General features: G+C 21.4%; 2 protein-coding genes across 2 annotated transcripts, besides 2 other annotated features; both read left to right on the forward strand.

The window, feature by feature from the left end:
- Positions 1–1571: 1571 nt before the first annotated feature.
- Positions 1572–4343: a repeat region.
- Positions 4344–4366: 23 nt separating this feature from the next.
- On the forward strand, positions 4367–5323 carry PGAL8A_00377500 (TRAP-like protein, putative, fragment; the record flags this gene model as incomplete). Its single annotated transcript, XM_028674417.1, has 1 exon — positions 4367–5323. The coding sequence occupies one exon, from the start codon at positions 4367–4369 to the stop codon at positions 5321–5323; it is 957 nt and encodes a 318-aa protein (XP_028530773.1).
- Positions 5324–5494: 171 nt separating this feature from the next.
- Positions 5495–9135: a repeat region.
- Positions 9136–13794: 4659 nt separating this feature from the next.
- PGAL8A_00377600 (hypothetical protein) lies at positions 13795–14268 on the forward strand (the record flags this gene model as incomplete). The annotated part of the gene is made up of 1 exon (XM_028674418.1): positions 13795–14268. The coding sequence occupies one exon, from the start codon at positions 13795–13797 to the stop codon at positions 14266–14268; it is 474 nt and encodes a 157-aa protein (XP_028530774.1).
- Between the last annotated feature and the right edge of the window lie 164 nt (positions 14269–14432).

The following is a 14432-nucleotide window of genomic DNA, read 5'->3' on the forward strand; positions in this document are numbered from 1 at the left end:
ATTTGAAATAATGATACAATTATTTAACTTTGATATTTTGAATAAAAAATTTAATTATTATATAATATTTTTATAGAAAATTTTTTTGAAAATGAAATTTTGAACGTTTGAAGAAGTAAAATTTTATAAGTAGTATATGGAATTTATATATAAATAAAATAATGTACTTAATAATTTATAATTATTTTTTTAAAGGATCTAATTGATACTTTCATAAAATGTAAAATAAGTAAAAAAAAAATAAATAAAATAAATATATATAAATTCTAAAATCAGCAACTACAATATACTATTTTAGCTATTTATATATATTTTAATAAATAAATTATATTAGATTTAATAGAAGAAATATTTACAATTATGAGAAGCTACATTATTTGTTGTTAAATTATTAAATTTTAAACATTGTTCAAACTACTCTAATTTTCTTTATTTTAATATTTAAGTTTTTAATGACAAATAAGTGCACTATAATTTAGTTTTATTTGTATAGAAATATATAATTAAAAAAAAAAAAAAAATTAGTTTATATTAGTGGGTAATGCACTTTATTTTTTTAGTTAAAATTATATTAAACTATTTATTTTTTTATTAATTTTTATTTGGTAATATACATATATATATATATATATATATATCTAACATTATTTAAGGAAATATTTTTTATTATTTTAGGATTTTTTATTATAAACAAAAAGAAACATAAATTATTTTTTGGTCATTTTTTTTACAATTATTTCTCATAATCTTTTTAGAAGATTATAATAACAATAGTTTACGAACAAAAATTTTTTAGAAAAAAGATATTTATATCGAAAAAGAAAAATAAGTGAAAATATGAATCGAATTTAAGGGACTGATTGATTTTTCTTTATAAAAAAAAAATAAAAAAAAATAAATAAATATAAAATTTATTATTTTATTCAATTATTTATTTTTTTTTTTATATATATATGCTCTTACAAGATAAATTACAATAAATAATTTACAGAAAAAATCCATGAGAAAAATAAATTTATTTTATTTTTATTAGTATTTTATTTGATTTTTATGAAGGATTATTATTTTTTTTAAGGGAATATTAAAGATGAAACATATTTTTTTATGAATATTTATAATTGTAATTATATTTATAGATTTTAATTATTAAAAATTTAATAATTATTTAAAATTTTTTATAATTTTTATTATTTTTATTTATTTATATTATTAAGTTGATATTACGATTAATAATTAAATAAGTATATTAAAAATAAAGAGAAAGTAAAAGATAAGTTGACTGTATGAATATTATGACATGGTATATATTTTATAAAAATTTTATTGTTCAATTTTATAATATTTATTTTGAATATGCATGTTGTGAGGAAAAGGGTGAATGTTATGTTTAAAGGATATAAATTTATTATGATTTTAGTTATTGGTTGTTTGTTGATTTAAATTTTTTGTAATTATTTTTGTTCAGTATGGATTTATTAAATTCTGGTTTTCGGTATATATTTAGTGTTTACTTTTAAGATTATTTATTTTAAAGTAAACAATTTTATTTTTATTTATTATACATTTGTGCATGTTTTATTAACTGGGTGTTCGGTGACTTTATTAGATTACTGAACAAACAAATTAATAAAGAGCAAGTAGAGTTGCCTCTACGGTTTTGATATATTTGTATATATTTTATATGCTTTGAATGAGTGATCCTTATTTACGTAATCTACTTCATTCACCATTCTTTAATTTCAATAGGCATTTATTTACTTTAATAAAAATCTTTATTTTTGTTAAAAATTTAAATACTTATTGAACATTAATTATTAATTAATTGTAAATTACTAGTTTATTTATTATGAGTTACACTCAGCAATTAATATATATTGCTGTTGAATTAACAAACATTAACAATTATTTACAAATATCAAAAATTATACAAATATTAATTACATGAAAATTTTATTGTTATATGTATAAAACTTTCTCTTACAAAATTCATTAAAATCATAATTCATTCCCAAAAGAAAAAATCTTTTTTTTTCTTTTTTTTTTTTTTTTATATTTATTTATTGGCAACAAATATTTTTCTAATTGATATTTGAATCAATTTTTTTTCCTGACGATCTTTGCTTTTTTTTTTTTATCAAAATTTTTCCTAACAGTTTTGTACTTTTTTTTTAAAAAAAAAACAAAGAAAAAAAAAATCATCAATTTTTTTTTGTCTGTGTGTGTATGACAAGCTTCGTATTCTTCATTTAACTAATCCTTTTATTTTCCAAAAAGGTTAATAAAGCCTTTTATTAACCATACTCCACCACCATAGGAAAGCAATTGTTATTACTTAAAGTTTGTTATTTTTGTATTGTTTTATTACATGAATTCCTTTTTGTACTCCTTTTTCAATTTGCTTGTCCTGATTATCGTTGATATCACACATTATGATACTACTCCGTTTATGACTATATAGGTAATCCTTAGACTTTAAATCATGCGTCAGATTTAATTTCCTTTTATTCTTATTTGTAACTTGTATTAAATTGTGCAGTTGTCTTTCATATATTTCCCTGGTTTTGTTACTCAACAATTTTATTTTTGGCATTGGAATTTGTATTTCTTTACCACTATAATATATAGGTAATGCTTTCGGAATTCTTCTTTCAATTTTAGTTACTCTATGAGGAAATGACAAATATGGTTTATATTGTGCATTTCTACTATAGCGTTTCATTTCATTTCTTTCGTATTCCGATAATTCGTATGAAACAATATCTCCAACCTTAATATTTTTATACTCAATTATAGGTTTTCTTTTGATTTCATTATCGTATTCATGTATGTTTTTCCATCAATCGTTTAAGTATATAATCCTCATTTCAGAAGTTGTTTCCGGTACTAATTTTGCAAACCCTAGACAGATACAATCTATTCGAAACATAGCAAAATAGGGTGTTTCTTCTATAGCTCCATGAGATTTATTATTATATATTAGTACTGCATTTTGTACTATTTCTTCAAAAGGTAGATGTTTTTCTTCGTATAAAGTCTTAATGATATAATCTAAGCTTTTATGAGAGCTTTCATATATACCGTTTCCTTGTGGCTAATATGGGCTGGTATGATACAATTTAACCAGTAATTCTTTTGTAACATAGTGATGAAATTCTCGACTAGTATAAATTGAACCACAATCTGTTAAAAGGCTTATAGGGCATCCAAATATGGGTATCCATGTTTTTTTTATAACGTTAATTACGTCCGTAACTTTAGGTGTTTTTTTTGTTATATTAGTGACCATAAAACGTGAATGATGATCTACTTCTACTTGTATATAATACTATGTACCTTTCCATGTTTTAGGTCCTATAATATCTAATGAAACCATATCATACACATTCGGTTTTGATAAAGCTTGATTATTTTTAGGTTTAAATTTCCGATTACGCATTATTTGACAAACTAAACAATTTGTAACGTATTCTTCAATATCTTTACTAATATTAGGCCAGCAAAAATGTTTTTGTATTTTCTTTAGTGTTTTATTCACTCCACAATGTCTTGCGAATTTACTACTATGAAACCAATACATTAAATGATTTCTATTTTTTTCTAATATATATAATCCTCCTGTTCTATAGTGAACTGGGAAATCTTCCTTCCATACTAGGTCTCTCGGTATGTTATCTTTATCATTTCTTGTTTTATTTGCTATTTCCTCGCAAGAAGGTATCACGTATGAATCTTCGTAAAATTCTTGAGGTTTACTACAATATAAGGTCATGTAATTAGGAATATCTGTTTCATCTTCTATTTATATAGTGATCCAATCAGCTAAACTGTTTTGAACTCCTTCAATATGTTCAAATTCTAAGTTAATTTAAGATAGTCTTAACTTCCATCGATATAGTTTTCCAGTATTAATTAAATCCATTCCAAATAATACCTTTACAATATGTTTTAACTAAGATCTTAGATCCTTTAATATAATAATCGAATGTTTCGCATGCTACTACTATAGCAAATAATTATTTTTCAACCGTACTCCATCTTTGTTGTACTTCATTTAATTTCTTCGATGTGTAATAAATGAATTTAGTTTGATCTGTGTCCTTATCAATTTGAGTCAATACAGTTTCTATAGCATAATCTGATGCGTCAGTATAAATAGTATAGTGTTTTCCTAATTCTGGAAATGAAAGATAAGTAATTTCGGTGATTTTTTTATTGATTTGCTCAAAAGCCTTTAAATGCTCTTATTTCCATTCAAATTTGTGTTTCTTAGTTAACAATGAAACTAGTTTAGAAGTCCACTCTGAAAAAATCTTAATATAATTCCTGTAATAATTAGCAGATCCAACATGGAAAACAAGATAATAAAATGAATAATGATGATAAAGAAGAAACATTTCATTCGGATCAAAACAAGAATGATAAGTTAACTTATGAACATCAAACTTATGATAATATCGATGGAGGAAAACAAAAAATCAATGAAGAAACAAAAGAACATGGAAAACAAGAAATTAGTGAAGAAACAGAAGAACATGGAAAACATGATAAAAAAATGAAAAATGATGATGTTAAAGAAGAAGAAATATTTCATTCTGATCAAAATAATAATGGTACATTAACTAATAAACATCAAACTGATGGTAATATCGATGGAGAAAAACAAGAAATCAGTGAAGAAACAGAAGAACATGGAAAACAAGATAATAAAATGAATAATGATGATAAAGAAGAAACATTTCATTCTGATCAAAACAAGAATGATAAATTAACTTATGAACAGCAAAGTGGTGATAATATGAATGGAGAAAAACAAGAAATCAGTGAAGAAACAGAAGAACATGGAAAACAAGATAAAAAAATGAAAAATGATGTTGATAAAGAAGAAACATTTCACTCTTATCAAAACAAGAATGATACATTAATTAATGAACATCATAGTGGTGATAATATGAATGGAGGAAAACAAAAAATCAATGAAGAAACAAAAGAACATGGAAAACAAGAAATCGATAAAATAATAAGAGAAAATGGAAAACATGATAAAAAAATGAACAATGATGATGATAAAGAAGAAGAAATATTTCATTTTGATCAAAATAATAATGATACAGTAACTAATAAATATCAAACTGATGGTAATATCGATGGAGAAAAACAAGAAATCAGTGAAGAAACAGAAGAACATGGAAAACAAGATAAAAAAATGAAAAATGATGTTGATAAAGAAGAAACATTTCACTCTTATCAAAACAAGAATGATACATTAATTAATGAACATCATAGTGGTGATAATATGAATGGAGGAAAACAAGTAAAATTTTAATTAATTAAATCTAAGTAAATAATTAGTGAGGAAGTCAATTTATTTTTATGAAAATGCTTAAATTAAGTTTAGCATAATTAATAATTCCATATAAGAAAAATATACTACTTAAGTACTAATTTATTTTTTTTTTTAAATTATTTGTGTATTAATGAAGAGGTCAATATTNAATTCTTGAGGTTTACTACAATATAAGGTCATGTAATTAGGAATATCTGTTTCATCTTCTATTTATATAGTGATCCAATCAGCTAAACTGTTTTGAACTCCTTCAATATGTTCAAATTCTAAGTTAATTTAAGATAGTCTTAACTTCCATCGATATAGTTTTCCAGTATTAATTAAATCCATTCCAAATAATACCTTTACAATATGTTTTAACTAAGATCTTAGATCCTTTAATATAATAATCGAATGTTTCGCATGCTACTACTATAGCAAATAATTATTTTTCAACCGTACTCCATCTTTGTTGTACTTCATTTAATTTCTTCGATGTGTAATAAATGAATTTAGTTTGATCTGTGTCCTTATCAATTTGAGTCAATACAGTTTCTATAGCATAATCTGATGCGTCAGTATAAATAGTATAGTGTTTTCCTAATTCTGGAAATGAAAGATAAGTAATTTCGGTGATTTTTTTATTGATTTGCTCAAAAGCCTTTAAATGCTCTTATTTCCATTCAAATTTGTGTTTCTTAGTTAACAATGAAACTAGTTTAGAAGTCCACTCTGAAAAAATCTTAATATAATTCCTGTAATAATTAGCAGATCCTAAGAATGATCCTAATTGCTTTTTAGATTTAGGTCGCTCTGTATCAATAATTGTTTTCACCTTATCTAATGAAGGTCTTATACCATTTCGATCTATCTCTTGACCAAGATAAGTTACAGATGATTTTAAAAGTTCACACTTTTCTGTATTTATTCCTAAATTATTATTACAGAGTAATTCAAATACTCGTTTTAATATTTCTAAGTGTTCAAATAATGTTTTTGTAAGAATGATGATGTCATCAATGTACACAACTACATAATTCTCTGAATTAATTTCATAAAAATATTTTCCATTATTCTTTGAAATTGTGTAGGACTTGTTTTTAGTCCAAATAGCAATACGTTAAATACAAATGTTCCCCTCTTAGGAACTATAAATCCAGTATATGGTTTACTACTTTCCTCCAATGCGATATTCTAAAATCCATTTTTGAGATCTATTTTCGAAAACCATTTCGCTCCATGAAACGTTTGAAATATGTGCTTCATATGTGGGATGATATATAAATCATCTACTATAAATTTATTTAAATACCTATAATCTAACGTGACTCTCCATTGGCCTATTTTCTTCTGAACCATTATTATTGGTGAGGTCCAATCTGCATTAATAACCTTACTTATTACTTTTAATTTTATCATTACATCTATTTTTCGATGTAATTCTGATAACATTTCTTTACTCAATGGTTTAGGCTTATAACGCCAAGGTTTCCCTTGTACCTGAATAGAAACCTTGTATTTGTTGTTGGAGTCCATTATTTTTTTTTTCCAGAGTTTTGTATTATCTCTTAATACTTTTTCCAACTCTTCTTTATTTTCCTGATCTTTTAAGTCATATCCTTCAATAAAATTCTGAATAATTTCTTTATTCGAATTCTCTAATCCATCTTTTTTTTTTTCAGATTTAACTTCCATGATATATATATATATCTATCTATCTTTTTTTTTTATAATGGCATATCCTAATTGGTCCATTACTAAACCACTAAGTAATAAAGGGGTTTATTTGTTTTTATCATAGCAAATCTGGTTATTATATTTATATTGATAAATTTAATGTATATTTTCACCTATTTTAGATTTCATTGCAATGTCTCCGCTATATATCCCAAAAAACTAGATTGGTTGTATTGAGGTATCTGGCTCTGTACTTAGTTCTTTAGCTGAAACCGTTGATACAGTACATAAATCTGCTCCTGTACCTAGTAGTACATTGACGTTATTTCCTTTAATTTCTACTATTTGTTCAGCATTCATATATCGTCCTTTTTCGCTTCCAATTTCTATGGTCCTATTAACAGATGATTCACTTTCTGCTGAGTCTGTTATACCTTCATCGGATTTCTTTTCTATTTCAATTTCTTTCTCCTCAAATACCTTATTTATTCTATTCCTCTTTCTATCCTTCTCTTCATCACTTCCTTTAGGTTTATTCTCTTTATATCTTTCCTTTACTTTTTCTTTTTGTCTTTCCAGGTGTTCCAATTGTTTATTAAGGTATTTTCCCATTTGACAGATTTTCTGTGGATTACTTTCATTTTTGATCATTTTAAAATTTAAATAATATCTTTTATCTGATATTATACCTTTGATTTCATCTTCCTAATCTCGAGTCATTTTATTCCTATATACTGATGCCAAATGTACTATCATATTACAATTACTACATCTTTTTTTCCTATGTATACAATCCTTTTTAAGATGGCCTTATTCTCTACAACTGTAATATTTATCAAATATTCTGTCTTCTCTTTCTTAATATCCATCCTTATATCTATTTACTGCCCTTAAATCCAACTTATTATGATTATTTTTTTCTGTGCACATGTCTTCTAATGCGAACATTGTTGATATTACATCCATAAATTCTTTATTCTTAGATAATTTAATAAGTGCTTTTAGTAAAAAATTAAATGGGATTCGCAATCTAAAAAATTTACATAAATCGTCAATATTATATCCGTTTGGTTCATCAAAACATAAATAACCATCCACATATTCCTTACAGTCTTCAATGCATGAATTCATAGCTTCCAGTACACTGTTCCTCCTATCTACAAATAATAGTTTTCTCTTATGTTTGATACGCTCATCACCATTTTTAAATGTATTCTTAAAGAATTTTATCTTTAACTGTAACATTTCGTTATTTCCTCATTGCAATACAATTCTGTTATCCATCCTGAATAAGATGCTGGTAATAAAAATTGTATTATCATGTATGTGTCAATTTTGGTTAATTTTCTCATTTTATCTCTGTTTTCAAGATTGTCAAACAATTTAGATTATTTTTCAAACGAAGCCTCTTCCAATATTGATAATCCTTTTGGTATCTTTACTTTAGTGTTCTCCAAATCTCCATTTGTTCTGAATATATAAGACATTTTAATGGTTATAATACTTTTGAACATATCTAATACTAACTTATCTTCTTCTTTAACCATTGTTAAAAACCTGCTAATACAATGAGGGTTTTGTGTGTGCTGGTTTCGATTTTCCTGCCGTTGTCACCAATTGGTTTATTAACCGTTTGTTCGATGACTTTACTAGAGTACTGAACAAACATATTAATAAAGAACATGTAGAGTTGCCTGTACGGTTTTGATGTATTTATATATATTTTTAAATGCTTTGAGCGAGTGATCCTTAATTATGTAATCGACTTCAATTAGCATTCTTTAATTTCAATAAGCATTTATTTACTTTAATAAAAATCCTTGTTTTTATTAAAAATGTAAATCCTTATTGAATATTGATTATTAATTAATTGTAAATTACTTGTTTATTTGTTATGAGTTACATTCAGCAATTAATATATATCGATGTTGAATTAACAAACATAAACAATTATTGGCAATACAAAAAATTATATAAATATTAATTACATGAAAATTTTATTGTTATATGTATAAAATATTCTTTTACAAAATTCATTAAAATCATATTTCATTCCCCCAAAAAAAAAATTCTTTTTTTTTTTTTTTTTTTTTTATTTATTGGTAACAAATCTTTTTACAATTGATTTTTTTTTTTTTTTTGTGTGTGCATGACCAACCTCGTATTCTTCATTTAACTAGTCCGTTTATTTTCCAAAAAGGTTATTAAAGCCTTTTATTAACCACAAAGTCACCGAATACCCAATTAATAAATCAAGGACTAGTGATATATAAAAAAGGTGCTAGGTTGTCATTTTATATAGTAAAAAAAAAACTATTGATACAGAGAAGCCTAAATTTAATAAACATTAGGGTCATTTAGAGGAGCTTCTAATTATTATAGAATGTTAACAAAAGGTATTATTAACTATTATGAGAATAAAAAGTAGCAGTTATATGGAAAATAAATAGTTATTCATGTGGTCTGTAAATAATATTACATACCTTTTTTGTATAATATTTAGATGAATAAATGGTATAAAAATATTTTATTATGTGCATGATAAATTGTGAATACAATGTGCAATCATAGATGCCTACTTTAACATAGTTACTCAAAGAGTATATACACAAAAAAAAAAAAATATATATATATATAAAAAAGGGTAATATTAAAAAGAAAAAAATAATTTTATTTATTTATTTCTTTTGGATGATGTGCAAGTTACTGTGGAGTGTATATATATATTTTTTTTTTAAGTTAAAATGTAATATTAAGGAAATTACATTTTGAAGAATTGTATAAATTAACTTAAAAAGTAGTTAAATATTAATTAGTATTTGATGCTTATTAATAAAAATAAAGATTTAAAATTAAAATCATAATTCAATTAAAATTTAGTCTAGTAAAGTTTCCTCTACACTCTCTTTATTAACTTGTTTGTTCAATACTACAGAAGTCACAGAACGAATAATTAATAAAACAGTATGCCAGAAAAACGTGAACATTGAAATATGCACAGTGGAGTTTGTGAATTTTAAGAAAAATTAGTATACTAAAAATACGTATATTAAAAAAAAGTTTTTATTTTTTTTTTATGTCCAATTAAAAAAAAGGAAGTTATACAAATGTATTTTATGCAAATGATAATTTATTAATTTTTTTTTTATTATTAAGAAAATAAATATTATTTTTTTTTGAAGAAGTGGGTTTTTGCTTCTACATAATGAATATATAGCATGTGGTAAAAATTTGTAGTGTTATGTATAACAACAGTTGTACAGTATATATGTTGACTTAGTCGCGAAATAAATAAAAAAGTTGATATTAAATGATAAATTATTAAAAGTTATGTAAATATTAAATTTTAAAATTAAAAATTAATATTGTGTTAAATATTATAATATATAGGTAATTTATTATTATTTATAATAATTAATATTATGATAAATTATAAAGAGAATCCTTTGTATTTTGTTAATTAACTTCCTTATGTAAAACGCTATAAAAATCTTTTAATGACCAATTAATACACCAAATATTAAGAAAATAATTTAATAAAGAATGTGTAGAACAGTTGTACTATTTGTTTTGTTAATCATATCAATATTTTCTTTAAAAATAAGTAATATTATATAATTAAATTATATAAAATAAAATAAATAGTTATAAGCTAACACACTTTTATTATTCTGAAAGCATTAATTATTTTATAAGATGTATTTATCTAATTTAAGAAAAAATTCTCAATTTAAATGAAATTTAAATTCTCAATATAAATATCCATAAATATATATAAAATAATCTATGTTAAAATAAATTAACAATTCTCCATAAAATAAGTACTTAATCAACAAATGGGAAAAAATAATTATTCATCAAAAATAGATGATAATTAAATTTTTTCAAATTAAATTCAATTATCCATAAAAAAAAATTAGTAAAAAGAAAAAAAAAAATTATTAACTATATCAACACTAAAAAAATAAAACAATATTCAAGGAAAAAAATTAAAAAATTTTTTATATTATATATATAACTGAGCGATAGTATTTTTAGTTAGATTGATAAGGTATTTTCTTAAATATTTTGCATGCATATTGATTATCTGCATTATATTAAAATTAAGATATTTAAAAAGATGAATAGCACATTTTTTAACTAAGAATATAATTTTAGAATTTTTTTTTATATGAATTGTTATTAGAATTTTATATATTACATTTCTTTAAATGAATTGAAAATTTTCTTTTTCTTTTATTATATTAATAAAATAGGTTGAACGTCATTTGATTATATTTAATATTAAGTAAATTATCGTTATAATTAAAATATGAAAGTTATATCATCAATGACATTTAAATTAACTTTATAACATATATACATTTTTTTTTACATTTACATAGTTATTTTTGATGAATCATTAATAAATAACTGATAATAATTACTATTAATTTATTTATTTTTATTAAAATGTTATTTTATTTTTTATAATAAAACAGATGCATGTAATCAATTGAAAATTAAATTATAATTTTTTACTATAATTAAAATATATGAAAAATATAGTGACATCACTATATTAATGGAATAAAATTAAAATTATTATTAATTATATTCCCAAAATAAATAATATAATATAGTATATATTCATGATTTTTATTATAAATGCATGTACTTCTTTCATATTATCCTTTTTTTACTTATTTTTATAAATATTTCTTATTTTTAAAGTATTTCGTATATTATACTGCAAATTAAAAAATAAAATAATGCATGCATAAATTTTTAATTTTAATTTTTTTTCTATAACTAAAATTTATTTCATTATATATCACTATAATGTTAAATTATAATGAAATAAAAATCTAGAATTCATTATAATTAGCATAAAACAAAAGATGCCATTAATTATTTTTAAAATTTAAGTGTTATGACATAAAGGTCTACATATACTATTGTTATTTCCAAATTTATAATTTAAATTATAACAAAATTATTTTTCCATTTTTTTTTTTTTTTATTATTATTGTCAGAATCAAATTATACAATTGTAGAATTAAACACCAAAATATTATTTTACAATAACGGGTATTTTTAATTGTGCAAATATTATTATTAATTTTTTTTTATTTTATCCTCTGCTTCTTTTTTTTTTTTTTTTTGAAGATAAATGCATAATTTGTATTTTTGGAGTTTTCTGTTTGAAAAAAATGAGAGGAAATGCTCAATTATTAATCTTAGATACAGTGTATATATGTAACATTTTATTAATTGATTATATTTTAATAATATTTGTACATAACATATTTACAAAATTTTATAATAAAAATTAAAGCAAAATATCTTTATAGAAACTTTTTTTCTTGAATTTTTTAATATATATTATTTTTACTTTTTATATTTTAATTATTTTATTTTTTAATAAATTAGGAATATTAATTATATCTAAAAATATATAAAAACTTATATAAAAATAAAAAAGTAACTATAAAAACTTATTTCTTATTAAAAACATATTTCACTTCTTAAATAAAAGATAATAAACATGAGAGATTATATTAATTCAAATTTTATTTTAAATTCGAGATGCAATTCTCATACAGAGGAAAATTTTGTTATTGAAGATATTTCAACTTTAAAAAAATATCATAAAAGAGGGAAAATAAACAAGTTATTTTTTTTTATAAAAATTGTGTTTTTTTTTTTTTTTTTTTTTTTTTTTTTTTTTTTTTCGCTATAACGCACACACATAATAATATAGAAAAATAAACTTATATAAAAAAGGAAAAATATATAAATTAATGAAAAAGAAAAATAGATAAAAAATAAAAAATTATATTAAAAGATATAAAATAAAAAAAATATTAATTAAAATTTTTTCAAATTATAATTATTTTTCATCCAGCAAAAATTAATTTATAGAAAAGATATTATATACTATATTTTTTTTATTATATATATATATATATATAATAATAATAATAATAATTAAAAAAAAAAAAAAAAAAAAAAAAAAAAAAAAAAAAAAAAAAAAAAAAAAAAAAAAAAAAAAAAAAAAATTTGTAAGTATTAAATAAATTAAAATTCCTCGTTTTAACATATATAAAAAAAAAAACTATTAAAAAATATATTTAAAAAAATTCCCTTTAAAAATTAATAAACATTTATTATTTTATTGTGTTAAACACATTAAACTGTTTATTTTATTTATTCAAAAAATAAAATTTTATAGAATAAAATAATTTTTGTGTATCTATTTAAAGAATAATAATTTAAAGAATAATAAAAATTAAATTAAAAATATTATATATATAGAATATGTACTTATCAATGATTATATTTATTGAAAATAAAAAGAATAACATTAATTTTTTAATTGATTAATCTTATTCATATATAATATTTTATTAAAATATTTTTAATATATTTATAAATCTTAAAATATAATAAATTTATATGCTTTATTATTAATATAAATATTTATATAATTTCTTTATAATATAAATGTATCCATGCATTATATATTTAAAATTTTTTTCACATAACCATTTTTAAAATTGTTAAAAGTTATACAATTTTAAAATATTTTCAGGATATCTAAAAATAAAATTAGAACAAAAATATTTATATATTTTGAAATAAAATAAAAAATAAAAAAAAAAATTTAAATTAAAAAAAAAAAAAAAAAAAAAAAAAAAAAAAAAAATAATAATAAATTAAATGGTAAGCCAAATTTGATTAAAGAGGATATTGAATGGATAAAGGACAAGAAGAATAAGTTCAAAGAATTATTAATAAGAGATAGTCAAGAAATGCTGAACTTATTATTGTGGGTAAAGAAGAAGAGATGCAAAGAAAGTTTAATTAACGAAAAAATTCTAGAAGAGATTGAAACCTGGAAACAGTGGAAGAATGCAAAGGATGAGGAGTTCGCGAAGCAAGAGGATTATAAATCGCCGGAAAATATGTATGGATGTTTTGCTAAATTACTATGGCATATTGATCAGAAACGTTTGAAGAAAATAGAAGATGCGACACAGAAGGATATAAAAATTATTTATTACTATAAAAGACATGTATCTCCAATAAAAGGAATATTGAAAATGATGATTTCCACATATAATGAAACACCTAGAAGCACTATCACTGAATTTGAAGAAATATTCAAATCTCATTACTGGATTACATGGAAAGAGCTGGAAGAATTAGAGAAAAAAAAATCTACATTGAAAAAGAAAAAGAAATTATTAAAGAAAATGAAAAACTTCAAATGGAAATTATCGTGAAGAATGATGAGGAAAGGACAGTAAAAAAAAGGTTACGTAAATTCAGAAAAGGTGAAAGATCTCATGAAACAGTTAGATATTTTAATTCTCAATAAAAATTAATAATTCCCATTGTTAACCACACATCTATTATTAAATTAACAGTTTTTAACATACTTATTAGT

This window comes from Plasmodium gallinaceum, assembly GCF_900005855.1.
Source record: "Plasmodium gallinaceum strain 8A genome assembly, contig: PGAL8A_v1_104, whole genome shotgun sequence".
Classification (NCBI taxonomy): domain Eukaryota; phylum Apicomplexa; class Aconoidasida; order Haemosporida; family Plasmodiidae; genus Plasmodium; species Plasmodium gallinaceum.